General features: G+C 45.1%; 1 protein-coding gene across 2 annotated transcripts in view; it reads left to right on the top strand.

Moving 5' to 3' along the window:
- LOC121862123 overlaps nt 1-12259 on the top strand; it is a 39022-nt gene extending 26763 nt beyond the window's left edge. For both annotated transcript variants that reach the window (XM_042360123.1, XM_042360122.1), the window contains 7 exons: nt 1673-1774; nt 3823-3939; nt 7677-7830; nt 8145-8318; nt 8966-9043; nt 9341-10488; nt 10986-12259. In XM_042360123.1, the coding sequence (XP_042216057.1) occupies nt 1673-1774; nt 3823-3939; nt 7677-7830; nt 8145-8318; nt 8966-9043; nt 9341-10488; nt 10986-11246 (2034 nt within the window). In that variant the 3' untranslated portion in view covers nt 11247-12259. The remainder of the gene's footprint in view (nt 1-1672; nt 1775-3822; nt 3940-7676; nt 7831-8144; nt 8319-8965; nt 9044-9340; nt 10489-10985) is intronic.
- The last annotated feature ends 1665 nt before the right edge of the window (nt 12260-13924 follow it).

The following is a 13924-nucleotide window of genomic DNA, read 5'->3' as shown; positions in this document are numbered from 1 at the left end:
ATGTCAGGTCACTTTTAAGGAAGGTGAGTTGTAAATAATGTAACCTAGCCTAGCCTAACCTAACCCAGCCTAGCCTAATGTAACCTAGCCTAGCCTAACCTAACCTAGCCTAACCTAACCCAGCCTAACCTAATCTCTCCAAGCCAAAGACCTTCAGCTGAGAGACACTTGAGGTAGAAGGCGTGTGGCTTTGGTGGGGTTGATGACACACACACACACACACACACACACACACACACACACACACACACACACACACACACACACACACAATACCTCTCAGATCTTTCTAACTGTTAGGATGACTTTACAATTAAGTAGTGGCTGAGTGGATCCAATGCTCGACTCTTAGCCTCAAGGTCTCTGGTTCGAGCTTAAGGTCCCTCTCTCCCCTCCTCCTTGTCCCCCCCTCCCCCTTGCCACTCCCCTCCCCTCCCCTCCCTCCCCCCTCCAGTTCACCTACTCACCTAACTGGCTGAAAAGGAGTACTAGTATTTACTATTGGGGAAATGGGTGTGTTGGTAGGGTGGGTGAGGGTGGTGGGTGGGTGAGGGTGGTGGGTGGGTGTGGGCGGGTGTCGGATGGGCGCCTCGTTCCACACAGACTATCCATCAGGTTCTTCTTTCTTGGTCAACAGGAAATCTATAAACTGCTGTCTGGCGCTTGTCTCCACCACTGTCTCCACCACTGTCTCCACCACTGTCTCCACCACTATTTGTTTAACGTCTCCCAAGTTTGGTTTATTTCTTGCCTTTGTTGTGATAGTAAATGCACACACACACACACACACACACACACACACACACACACACACACACTGTTGACAACTCATTTCAGGGTCACATGCTAGCTCTCATTACTGGACGCGTTTCTGTATTAATCTGAGCTGCTCTCTCTCCTGATTACCTTTAAATATAATCAATCCAGGTAAAGGTGTTTAATCGATACCTTAAAATAGGTGATTGAGTGTTGCCGGGTATCGTGTGGCCACTTAATACCGTGACTGTACCGTGACTGTACCGTGACTTTCTACCATATGACTGTAGCAACTGTAACATGATTGTCTAAGGTGTGATTGTGTAGTGTGTGTGAGAGACTGTATGTTAGGTGACTGTCTACTGTATGTCTGTCTGTCGTATAACTGAAGCGTGACGTCAGCTATACACAGTGACATTTAGGTTGTGGCGTCACTCACTCACTCAAGGTTATCGAGTGTTATTAACCCGTAGAGAGAGAGAGAGAGAGAGAGAGAGAGAGAGAGAGAGAGAGAGAGAGTTATCAAACTATAGTGTTTCTCTCTCTCTCTCTCTCTCTCTCTCTCTCTCTCTCTCTCTCTCGTCTTATAGGTGTTGTTGCCATGACGACCTTCTTGTATCTCAGGGGGTTGCCATGATGAATCTTTCCCTCACAACATCACCTCTCAGACTCCTCTCATCTCCCTCAAAGCATCACCTCTCAGACTCCTCTTATCTCTCAGACTCCTCTCATCTCCCTCACAGCATTACCTCTCAGACTCCTCTCATCTCCCTCAAAGCATCACCTCTCAGACTCCTCTCATCTCCCTCACAGCATCACCTCTCAGACTCCTCTCATCGCCCTCACAGTATCACCTCTCAGACTCCTCTCATCGCCCTCACAGCATCACCTCTCAGACTCCTCTCATCTCCCTCAGGTGATGCCAGGGTTCCTAGGCTCCGTCATGTGGGATGTGGGTTACCCTTGCATCCTCTCAGCGTTCAGCCTCATCCAACTCGCCTTCACTCAACTCACACAGGTAAGTTAGTCCTCCTATACCTGTAGTGTCTCTCTCAGCTCACACACACACACAATCAGTCTTCCTCACGCCACACCAATGATTCGTATCACCTCCAGACGTGGCCTCCAGCACCCCCTCTCCCGCACCTCCTCCCGCACCCCCTTCCCCTCCGGTAGAGTTTTACAAAGAGGGACACAGCTCCCTCCCGGTAACTATGCTGGAGCCACCACTGATAACACACACACACACACACACACACACACACATGAAACAAGTCCCCAGTGTTTCGTCACCGTACACAGGGGCGATAAGAACTTGTGTCTCTGTCTGTTTGTTCGTGTGTATGTGTGTGTGTGTGTGTGTGTGTGTGTGTGTGTGTGTGTGTGTGTGTGTGTGTGCGCGTGTGTGTGTGTGTGTGTGTGTGTGTGTGTGTGTATTTTCACCTCATGTTCGCGGTAAATGAGTTAACATAAGACCCTTTAAGAATACAAACACTGAGTCCGTGTTAATCTCTGCAGCTTAAGGGATCAAACTCACAGCTTGAGCCAGCTTGAGCCGTGTTTGAGGCAGCCTGAGCCAACTTGAACCAGTTTCCACGAGCCTTTGTACACCATTACATAACCAATAATAATACTGTGCTCTGTATATGAATATTTTTTGTAAGTCAACTGCAATACATTACAATGCCGGTACAATACAATACAATAAAATACAATACCGGTAAAATAGCAATAATACTGGTGCAATGCATTACATTACCGGTGCAATACAATACCGGTACAACAATACAGTTAATATCCACGAGTCCTGTTCATATATTTTCCACTAATTATCAAATGACTGCATTATGGAATTAATTAATATACTAATACATAAAATAACCTGACATGAGTTATATATAAAACACATTGTTTTTTTTTTATTAAGTATTGTAGGAATATATTTGTATTTTATTTTATTTCATATATTTTAATCTGTTCACGGTATATGGGTGGTAAGCCTTGCCTCTTGACCTGGGTGTAATGTGATTGTGGGCGTGTGGGTGTAGGGGGGTGTAGAATAGGTGGGTGTACAGGTGTTAGTTTGGTTAGGTTCTCTCTCATGGGCGTCCAGAATTTGTTATTGAAACGCGGCGTGAGGAATCCATAGACTTACACACACACACACACCTACTGTACACTGACGGGATAGGTGAAATGTAACCGAATTTGCATTCATGTTTCTATTGGCAGGTGTACGATTTCTCTCTCTCTCTCTCTCTCTCTCTCTCTCTCTCTCTCTCTCTCTCTCTCTCTGTGGAATATTATTATGTCTGTCTGTAAGTTATGAAATACGAGGATTATTGTTATTGTTTATTTGTCTGAATATATATGAATAGTTGTGTGTATGTGTGTGTGTGTGTGTGTGTGTGTGTGTGTGTGTGTGTGTGTGTGTGTGTGCAACAAAACAAGACACCACCACCACTACAACCACCACAAACAACCACAACCATAACACTATCAGAGGAATGAGAGAGAGAGAGAGAGAGAGAGAGAGAGAGAGAGAGAGAGAGAGAGAGAGAGAGAGAGAGAGAGACTTTGATTGTTTCCCTAGTGGTGATAAATAAGTAATATGCATAAGTGTAAAATTATTGAGGGTAGTGTATAATAGGTTAGATTAAGTCAGGTTAAAGTACGGTACATTGTGTTAGGTAGATCAAGCCGCCGCCGGAAGCCACACAGAAAGTAGCGTCAAATTGGGTTTGTGTGACTCAGAGGTCTGGTAGTGGTGCTAAATGAACCATAAAAGCCTCGGTCGGGTGTAAGTGAGCAATAAAAGAGACGGGTGACGGCTGGGTGAGGCATAAACTGTCTTGGGTGAGGCATAAAATGGCATAGAATGACTGACTGAGGTGTAAAATTATTATTATTATTATTATTATTATTATTATTATCATCTTTCCCATTGTATTCATAAAATATTAACGTCAGCAAGCTCTATATGTGTCGCTGTTTATATAAAGCTCATTGTCTACTACCCAGCTGCCTTAGGTGCGTCGGAAAGCTCTATGGGTGTTACTCTTGCAGGTGAAGTTTCGGCCGGAGACGCTGAGGAGGAAGTCGGCCCTGAGCCTCGTCATCACCACACACTTCGCCCTCGTCCTTGGCTCTGATATTGTGACTGCTTTCGAGAGCCACCTGCAGGTAAGTCGAGGAGGAGGGGGAGGTGGAGGGGGAGGTGGAGGGGGATTGAAGGAGTGAAGGAGGAAGGATGGCGGTCTCTACGTACGAAATATACCTCAGTCACCAGTACCTGCCCATCAGAAAGGGAAAATCAGAACACATTGTCTGTCTGTAAGTCTATTTACTTACCTATCTCTCTGTCTCTGATTGTCAATACTCCCCCTTCCTTCACTGATAGGCAGGAAAATTAGACTGATCCAATCAGATCAATGGTGGTGATGGACAGGTTGTTGTGGTGAGTGGACTTGTTAATGGGATAGTGATTAAGTCCTTGACACCTGCGAGACACCACACCTGCGAGACACCACACCTGCGAGGTGAGAGCACGAACTGATCGCTATAAGAACAGCCCAGTCCCAACCATTGTAAAAATTATCAATAACATGTAATAAATCAGTGTATTCACTCCCAGTAAACACTGCTCCCTACACTGTCACTATGTTGAAATGAACTGTAGTTTAAGCTTTTCCCCATCTAGTTATTATATGTCTTATTTGTGTCACTTATGTCACTTGTATATTATTTGTAATTCATAACCCATTCCCCAAATATGTAACTGTATATTTTCAGCCTTCTGGCTGCCAAGCTCTTTCAATAAACCGTTAATTATTATTATTATTATTATTACACACACACACACACACACACACACACACACACACACACACCAGTAATGCACATCCTTCCCCAACACACCCGACCTCTCCTCCCGTTCCTCACACATCCTTCACCTTTCCTCCTCAACACACTCTCACTCAACCTAAACTAACCCCAACACACCCCCAACACACCCCCAACACACCCCCAACACATCCCTTCCAACTCCCCCCACCCCACAAGGTATAAAATTAGGTCAGAGGTAGGTCTTGGTGGGAGGGGAGAGGGGGATGAGGGGAGGGGGGGAAGAAGGGGGGGGGGCGACCCAGGAGGAAGGCTTGAGGTAAACAGCTTTAAGGTGAGGGAGGGGCCAGGGAGGAGTCTTAGAGCCTCACTAGGTAATTATTTTCTCTCTCTCTCTCTCTCTCTCTCTCTCTCTCTCTCTCACCTGGATATGTGACACTGAATCTACCTGGCTTAATTAACTTACAACACAAAGGGATAGATTCTCAAAAAAGTCTCTTCAGGTCAGGGTGTAGTGGCTGAGTGAACACAACGCTTACCATCTATCCTAAGTATACAGTGGTTCGATCCCAGTGTTATTCTGTAGTGTTGGCCCGTGTCGTCTCTAAGGTTTAGTATACAGTAGTGTTGTTATTGTGTCACTGTCCCTAATTAACCTTTACCTGGGTGATGCAATTAACCTGTGTCATATATCATACAGTGGTTAGATTCTCAAAGGGTTCTTACGTTAGGTGTTCCCTCTAATTGGATATATGAGAACACACCTCACTACCTTACCTGCCTTACCTACCTCACTACGCCCCCCCCCCAAAAAAGTCGATATTCATTTGTTTACACTTGTTTTGTTTTCTTATCTCACCTGGATATATAAGACACGCTTAATTGGGTATTTTAAGAGAGAGAGAGAGAGAGAGGAATGACCAATAAGGAGTGAGTGAGGAAGGTAAGGCGACTGAGGGAAGTAGGTGGGTGGGAAGGTGAGGGGTCAAACAGGTGAGTGTGCATGAGTGGAGAGCTGTGCGTCCAGTGATAAAAGTGGGTGCTGAGGGAGGTGTTGGGGAGGTGTTAGGGAGGTGTTGGGGAGGTGTTAGGGAGGTGTTGGGGAGGTGTTAGGGAGGTGTTGGGGAGGTGTTAGGGAGGTATTGGGGAGGTGTTGGGGAGGTGTTAGGGAGATGTTAGGGAGGTGTTGGGGAGGTAAAGATGAGTGTGTGAATTTCTATTGATAGATTCCCGCTGCCTATTACTGTGTGTTAAAAGACTTGTAAAGAATGAACACCAAATTATTATTATTATTATTATTTTGATTATTATTATTAGTAGTAGTAGTAGTAGTAGCAGTAGTAATAGCAATGATAATACCCTCAATAGTAGTAGTAGTAGTAATAGCCTTAAGTAGTAGTAGTAATAGTATTTTCATCAATATTTCCATCCGTAAAAATATCGTTGCCCAAAATAACATTCAGTTGTGTGAGGAGAGCCAGAATGACTCTCCTACCATTAATGACCTGATGATATTGTGCATGGGCGGCTGTCTGGCTATACCATGACGGTGACGAAGAAGGCGAAGAAGGAAAAAGGTCAGGGTTGTTGAAAGACGTCATTCAATAGGTCCACTACTCTGCTCTTCTTGTTTTTATATTCCCTGATTAGACCTTGAGAGATTCGTACCACACACACACACACACACACACACACACACACCCGGATGTGTTGAGGATAATAAATTGTCACCCTGCTTGTTTATATTGTTAGTTCCCCAGGGTGAACACATGTGACCTGTGTGTGTGTGTGTGTGTGAGAGAGAAGGGGGAAGGGTAGTGTGTTTTTATGTGTTTTTTTTATTATTTCTCGTTTCCTGGAAGAGAGACAGAGAGAGGCGGGGAAAGTGGAAGAGAGAGAGAAAAAATGGGGGTAGAGAGTGAGAGAGAGCGAGTTTTGTATGTGTTTGGAGGACCAATTTTGCATTTTTTTACTGCTACAGAATTAATTTTAAGATGTTTTTCATATAATTACTCTCTCTCTCTCTCTCTCTCTCTCTCTCTCTCTCTCTCTCCGTCCCTACTTCCCTATTTCACCCTCCCTCCCACGCAGTATCACGCCACACCATACACCGTTCAATCTCACCACACCACACTCCCTCCATCCACACCACACCACACCACACCACACCACACCACACCACACCACACTCCACTCTCTCCCTCTCTCCATTTTTCCCCAGCAACTCCTAAACAACAAGGTTCAACCCTTCAAACTTGCATCTTGGGGTCACCTAAAGTTTCGGCGACCTGCTGTATTGATGATGGCCAAGTGGGGGACAAGTTCCTGGCTTAATATACTTGTATGTGAGGTCCTGAGAGAGAGGCTGGACAGAGAGAGAGAGAAAAGAGAGAGGGGGGGGGGGAGGAGGGAGGTTGAGAGACAGAGAGAGAGAGAGAGATTAAAGCCTTACCTCATAACTAAAACATATATATTATTTTTTCTCTTCATGGTATTACTAAATCGAATGTGCGGTGGTCGTGTGGATACAGAACCCACCTCCTATCCTAAGGGTCGATGGTATGATTGCGGGGCACTCCCAGTCCACCCAGCTGTAAAGTGGTACGTAAAAGCGATAGAATATTGTGGTGGTCACTTTGTCTCCTTGTATACTGAAGGCTTAGTATGCAATGTACTTTATCCACACTGTCTCTAACGACCTGTCATGCCTATAGGACACACTTTCACTCAAGTCATTCAGCTTAGAGCCCTCGTATGTAAGTGTTAACGATCACAATCTTCCTAAATCAAGCTTAATGTTTATTTTTCGCTCGTAACCAAACTTTAGCGATTTTCAGTTCTCCGATAAGCGATGTTGAGGCCTCCAAACTTTATCAATAACACCAACAATATTTGATAAGTTTGGAAGCAAGAAATAGTGAATGAATCTCAAGAACGAAATTGATAATAACGATGTATTGTATTTACTTGTGTCTCCCCATCTGTTTACATCCGTTTTCTGTTGAGTATTCCCCTCCCCTTTACAATATTTTTTGGTCACCCATTGTTCTCCTGTTTACCGTTTGTTGTGTTAACAGGTGGTGCGGTGGGTGGTACAGACGGTGTTCCTGAGCTGGGGCCTTGTACTCTGTGTGACCTTTCTGTACGGCGGAGCACGAATTATCCGTCTGTTAAGAACTATTCCCCACACAGCCTTCCAGGGCAGCGACCAGTGCCCTCCCAACAACAAAGGTAAGAGGATGCTCTCTCTCTATCTCTCTCTCTCTCTCTCTCTCTCTCTCTCTCTCTCTCTCTCTCTCATATCTATCTGTTTTAATCCGCTGAGTACGGTGACAGTCCCTTGAGTACGATGACTTAATACCTTGAGTACGATCACTTAACCCCTTGAGTATGATGATTTAACCCCTACAACTAATTAACTCTCCCCAGGTATCCTACAACTAATTAACTCTCCCCAGGTATCCTACAACTAATTAACTCTCCCCAGGTATCCTACAACTAATTAACTCTCCCCAGGTATCCTACAACTAATTAACTCTCCCCAGGTATCCTACAACTGGCTCTTCTGGCTCAGTGTAACAATATCGCCTCGTCCGTGCTGACAGCGGCGGCCCCTTCACTCCTGACACCTAAGATCAAGATAACGGATGAGTTTGACCACACCTACAGTTATGTCTCTGAGGGGTCCAGGGGGGCCTCCCTCCACTCTGTCGACCAAGGTAACTGTTAACTGGTGGGTGGTGTGTGTTGACTGGTGGGTGTTGATTGGTGGGTGGTGACTGGTTAGTGTTGACTGGTGAGTGTTAACTCTTGACTGATGACTGGTGAGTGTTAACTGTTGACCACACTCACAGTTACATCTATTGAGGGTTCTCGGGGCGCCTCCCTCCACTCTACTGATCCAGGTTGACTCTCTCTCTCTCAGGGGAGGGATCAGTTCACCACACCACACCCACCACCGCCACACCACCGCCACCCCACAGCCACATCACAGCCACACCACAACCAGTCGAAACGAGTTAACATTTTTGTACGTGTATATTTCTTCTTGTATATATTTACTTTTTTTTCGTCTTTTTTTTTTTACCTCCACAATAGCATTTCATCCACAACAGTTCCGCGGTGTGGACGGGGGCTGATGAGTGTTCCGGTTTCCTATTTCTGCAACTGGAATAGAAATTTTGATTGCACCTCTAACATGGGGATGATTTTTTTTTTGGTCCCCTCTGACAAGTTTTTTTTACGTTAATGTACGTTTTTTAAGATGAACTTTTGGTACCACTCCCTCCCTCTCTCTCAGTTCGGCCCTTCCCTCCCTCCTTTTCTCCCTCACCAGGATAACTTATTCTCCCTCTCTCCTTCACAGACTCGGTTCCTTCCTCCCGCCGCGCCTCCTCCAGGGCCTCCATCAGTAGTGACATCGCTAACGTCGCCTCCACCTCAGGTACTGCCACACCAACTGACTCCCAAATGTTCAAACAATAAAATAATTCATGATGCAAAAATAATACTTACTTGACGAATCATCTTGTTTGTTAAATAACCTTGGAGATACTCATAACACCTGTGTGTTTCTTAAGTAACCTTGGAGACACTCATAACACCTGTATGCTTCTTAAGTAACCTTGGAGACACTCATAACACCTGTATGCTTCTTAAGTAACCTTGGAGACACTCATAACACCTGTTTGTTTCTTAAGTAACCTTGGAGACACTCGTAACACCTGTCTGTGACCTGCAGGTGTACGTGTGTTTGAAGACGTGACGCCAGACATCGCCGAGGAGAACGAAGACCAGGAACTAGACCCAGAACCTGTTGTGGTGAGGAGGGCCAGTGGTGTAGAGGGCGTCAGGACACACGCCCACAGCACCTCGAGGGCGGCAGGAGTCGCCCATATGCCCACATGCCCAAAAACGCCCCTCAACCACAACCAGGTGAAAGATAAAGCGAAAAAGAGGAACTTTAGTGACAGTGACAAGCCCGCCAGCATCATCATCAGGGTGGAGGAGGTGGGGGACGGGGAGACGACCCAGGACGCTGCCGGCATGTGGAGCTCGCTGGCTGAAGATGATGTTGATGACATAGAATTTATAGATAAAACTGAGGGTGAGGAAGACCTGGTGGTGGGGGTGACCAGGGAGGCCATGAAGGGAATTATTCATAAGGTCCCCTCAGTAAAATCCATAGATTATGTGTTTAAATCAGAGACTCCCACAGAGGAGACGACTAGAGGCTGTGGTGGTGGTGGTGGTGTGAGGAAAGGAAGTTTCTGTGAGGGTCAGTCTGGTGAGAATGAGATCAAACCTGTTATCAAAAGTGACGACTCAGAAAAATGTCTGAAAATTGTCAACGGTGATGATGTTCCCAAACGTAAGAAAAGCTTGACGTGGTCTGAGGACACACACACCATCGACAGCTGCGACAAAGACCACGAGAGTAAGAAGCCGGTAAATCATGACGATAACGAGAAAACCTTAAGAGACCATCACAGACGAGCCAGTACCTCCAGCAGACGAAGCAGTCGTAACACTGAGAAGGTGAAGCTCAGACACACTCGCTCCTACGACCTCGGGAGCGACACGAGCGGCGGCAGGAGAAGAAGTAGCACCGTATCGTCTTGTTCCAGTCGTAAGGGCAGCGAGAACTGGCAGGCGCTGCCAGGGCCTTATAGAGACCACCGCACCCTGGGGACCTCCTCGCCTTCTTCTACCCGCAGGAACAGCAGGAAGAGCGTCAAAGACGAGCCGGAGGTGGAGTCTCTCTTGTCCCACTCCCCAGACGTTACCCTCACCTCCATCCTCAACCACATCGCCTACGTCAACCAGACCGCCGCCACCTCCAAGCTTCCCAGCTCTTTCAAGGACTCCAGGAAGTCTCAGGTGCAGCAGGTGAGATACAACGCTGCCACTAATGAGTTAACGGTAACCCATAATATGGAAAGTCAACCCTTTGAGGACAGTGTTTTAACCGTTGAGGATTATGGCTTAAATTACCGCCCTTAAAGAGTTATGGTTTAAATCATCAAAGGTTTACTATTACAGATTAACGCACTAACCTCCCTTTTCCTCTCTGGCAATATATATTATCTTAAATATTAAGTAACAGAATAATGTTTACGTGTGTCCAATGTCCACACAAACATCATGTCCAATGTCCACACAAACATCATTCACACTTACACACAAATACAGGAGTACTCGCGGATAGAAACTCTTACACACTAACACCCCCCCCCACACACTAACACCCCCACACCAACACCCCCACACACCACACACCCTCACACTAACACCCTCCACACCAACACCCCCCACACACTAACAGCCCCCACACTAACACCCCCACAAACACACACACTAACACCCTTGTCCTCCTCTTCTTACAGGTACTAGTAGTGACATACGTGACGGCAGCCCTGGGCACTCTACTCTCCCTGGCTTTGGTATATGGGCTTTACGGACACTTCAGCTCCCTCAAGGTCCTGCCCAGACCACCGTGGCTCTGGTTCACCTACGAGTCCAGCTGCAGGTTCCTAGAGTTCCTGATGGGCTGCGCCATGGCTAACATCACCCGCCAGCCTGTCAACAGACACCCGCAGTACCCTTACTCTCTCAGACTCAAGCAGAGGAACTCACTCTATATGTGATTATGATTACACAGTTTGGATGACTCTTTGTGTTGTTATCAGTAGTCGCTAACACCTTGATAACACCTGTAATGGGTCGCTAACACCTTAATAACACCTGTAATGGGCTGCTAACACCTTAATAACACCTGTAATGGGTCGCTAATACCTTGGTAATACCTGTCTGATATCTATCTCAGTGGACAGAAGCGTAGAAATTATGAGTCAGAATATATCTGCAAAATATATCTGAAGGGAAGATATTTTTCCGTGTTTGCGTCTGTGAGTGTCTGTGTGTAATTAGGCCTCGTACGTGACCAAAAGAGCTTCGTACGAATCTATTATCCACTGAAATATACCAAACATGGCCTTGTAAACTGATATATAGATGATATATTAAAAAAATTACCTTTTATGGAAATATATTCGATATATAATAGAAATGACTTATTACTGAAATAGAAAGATGAAGATTATGAGTTTTGAAAGATATATAACTAATATAGTGTTATGTTACTGTAGCCCTTTTATGTGTGATTTAAAGACTCGAGTTAGTCATTTATATTGCCGTGGAAAAATATTTGGTAATTTGCATAATAAATGGACCGCCTCGTAAATAAAAATGCTGATAGATAAATAAATAAACACAGAAATACATAAATAACATCAACTGAGAAGGATAGATCAAAAGTTGAATGGCATTTGATTAAAAAATAAGTAAGGATGATGTGTTTGATCGTCTTTTGTTTCGGTAATACGAGTCTGCTAAACGACGCTCAGGTGTTTTTAATCATAGCTTGGCAATCTCCTTTTTATATCCACGAGACGCACAAATATCAGGTTGAGATAATAGTTTGTAACTAGTCTACTAGATTATCAAGTTTAGAGACAATGTGTAACTTGGTTGAGAGATACTGTGGGGTTTCGTGATGTTGGTTCTCACTCAGGATGGGTTGGAGAAAGGAAACTCACAATGTGCTCTCTGTATACATATTGTATTGGATGTACAGTGCAGCTTGGTGCTGGGAAGTGGCAGCGTGGTTACAAGCGTGGAGTAGAGAGAGTTGGTTCGGGAGCTTGCTCAGAGGAGGTGTAGCTTGCTGCGTGACTGTAGGTAGAAGAAGGGGCAGGTCACGGCGAGGTGAGGTCTTATATAGCGGAGGTAGGCGTGGCTTGATAGTTGACCTCCGCCTTGTTAGGCGGCGCTAGTAGCCGACTTTAGACCACGAGGCGTTGGCTGGGGAATTCGAAAAGGGGGTCGGCTAGTCAGCCACAAACGGCAGTTGTAGTTGTAGGGCAAATTTCCACTACAATACGTTACGTAAACAAAGGGAGTTGGCGCGCATGTGCAGAAACTTGTACCCAAAGTTTAAGGAAGATAGCGTAGTATTACCCTATTTCCCTCAACAGTTGGCAAGAACAACTCACACACTATCCTCCACGTCAGATAAATCAGCAATATTAACCCCGGAAGTGATGAGTGCACGTTAGTTTTACTTGAAAGAAGTTATTAACTGTTTACAGAAGAACATACTGCAGTTTAGATGATGGTAAGTGAATCGGCCTCAAAGTTTTGTCACTAATGCAAAGATTTTTTAAGTATAGTATTTTAGATTTTAAATTTTTAGTTTCGTTGCTAACATTTTTTCACCTATTTTTAGTTCCTGGAAGGTCGTATTTAATTGGATTTGTTGTAGTAGAAGTAGAAATACGATGATTTTTTTTCAGTGTACTAATATATTGTGCTCAAGAGGTTCAACTGTATGTTTATTTGGGGGTTGCGAATCGATTTTGTTTCATGTTTATAAAAGTTTTCGTTGTCACTATAATCTCCTGTACTGCCAGAAGCCTTCGTCACTATCACCACCACCGCCATTATCACCACAGTAAAAACCGAGAAATAGCTATAAGCTGCGTCAGTCAATCAGTCAGGATTGGGAAAAAAAATACTAATAGTTAACAACACATCTCACGACAATCATATTAACCATTAAATCTCTCATATAGCGTCGGTTAGGTTAGCGTTAGGTTAGGTTAGGTTAGGTTAGCGTTAGGTTAGGTTAGCGTTAGGTTAAGTTAGGTTAGCGTTAGGTTAGGTTAGCGTTAGGTTAGGTTAGGTTAGGTTAGGTTAGCGTAAGGATACTTTAATTATCAGGTGAAATAAGCTTGGGTGCCTAATCTTCACATGGTTCTGCGTTCGTGGTAGACGTATGGAAACACAGTCTGGTGCATATATAGCGTCTGGGATTGGTTGTGTGTGGCTGTGGAAACCCTTCAGGAACGGGACAGTTGTGGTAGTTGATGATGTTGTTTTGATTGGTTAATGAAGTCATGTGGGTTATTAGTAGTGCTGCTCTGAGTGACGTGTGATTCATGGCTGTCGTGTTAAGTACAACAAACTTTACAAACGTTACACTGCAAAATGGAATCAAACTTTATTAGCATTGTATGGGTTGCTAGACAAATGGGCACCAGTCTGCTAGTTAAATGGGCCCCAGTCTGCAAGTCAAATGGGCCCCAGTCTGCAAGTCAAATGGGCCCCAGTCTGCAAGTCAAATGGGCACCAGTCTGCTAGTCAAATGGACCCCAGTCTGCTAGTCAAATGGGCCCCAGTCTGCTAGTCAAATGGGCCCCAGTCTGCAAGTCAAATGGGCCCCAGTCTGCTAGCCAAATGGGCACCAGTCTTAATAGCCCTGCCT

Source organism: Homarus americanus, unplaced genomic scaffold (assembly GCF_018991925.1).
Source record: "Homarus americanus isolate GMGI-L3 unplaced genomic scaffold, GMGI_Hamer_2.0 scaffold25013, whole genome shotgun sequence".
Taxonomy (NCBI): domain Eukaryota; kingdom Metazoa; phylum Arthropoda; class Malacostraca; order Decapoda; family Nephropidae; genus Homarus; species Homarus americanus.
Note: the sequence above shows the minus strand (reverse complement) of the source record. Positions and strands in the feature narration are given on the sequence as shown.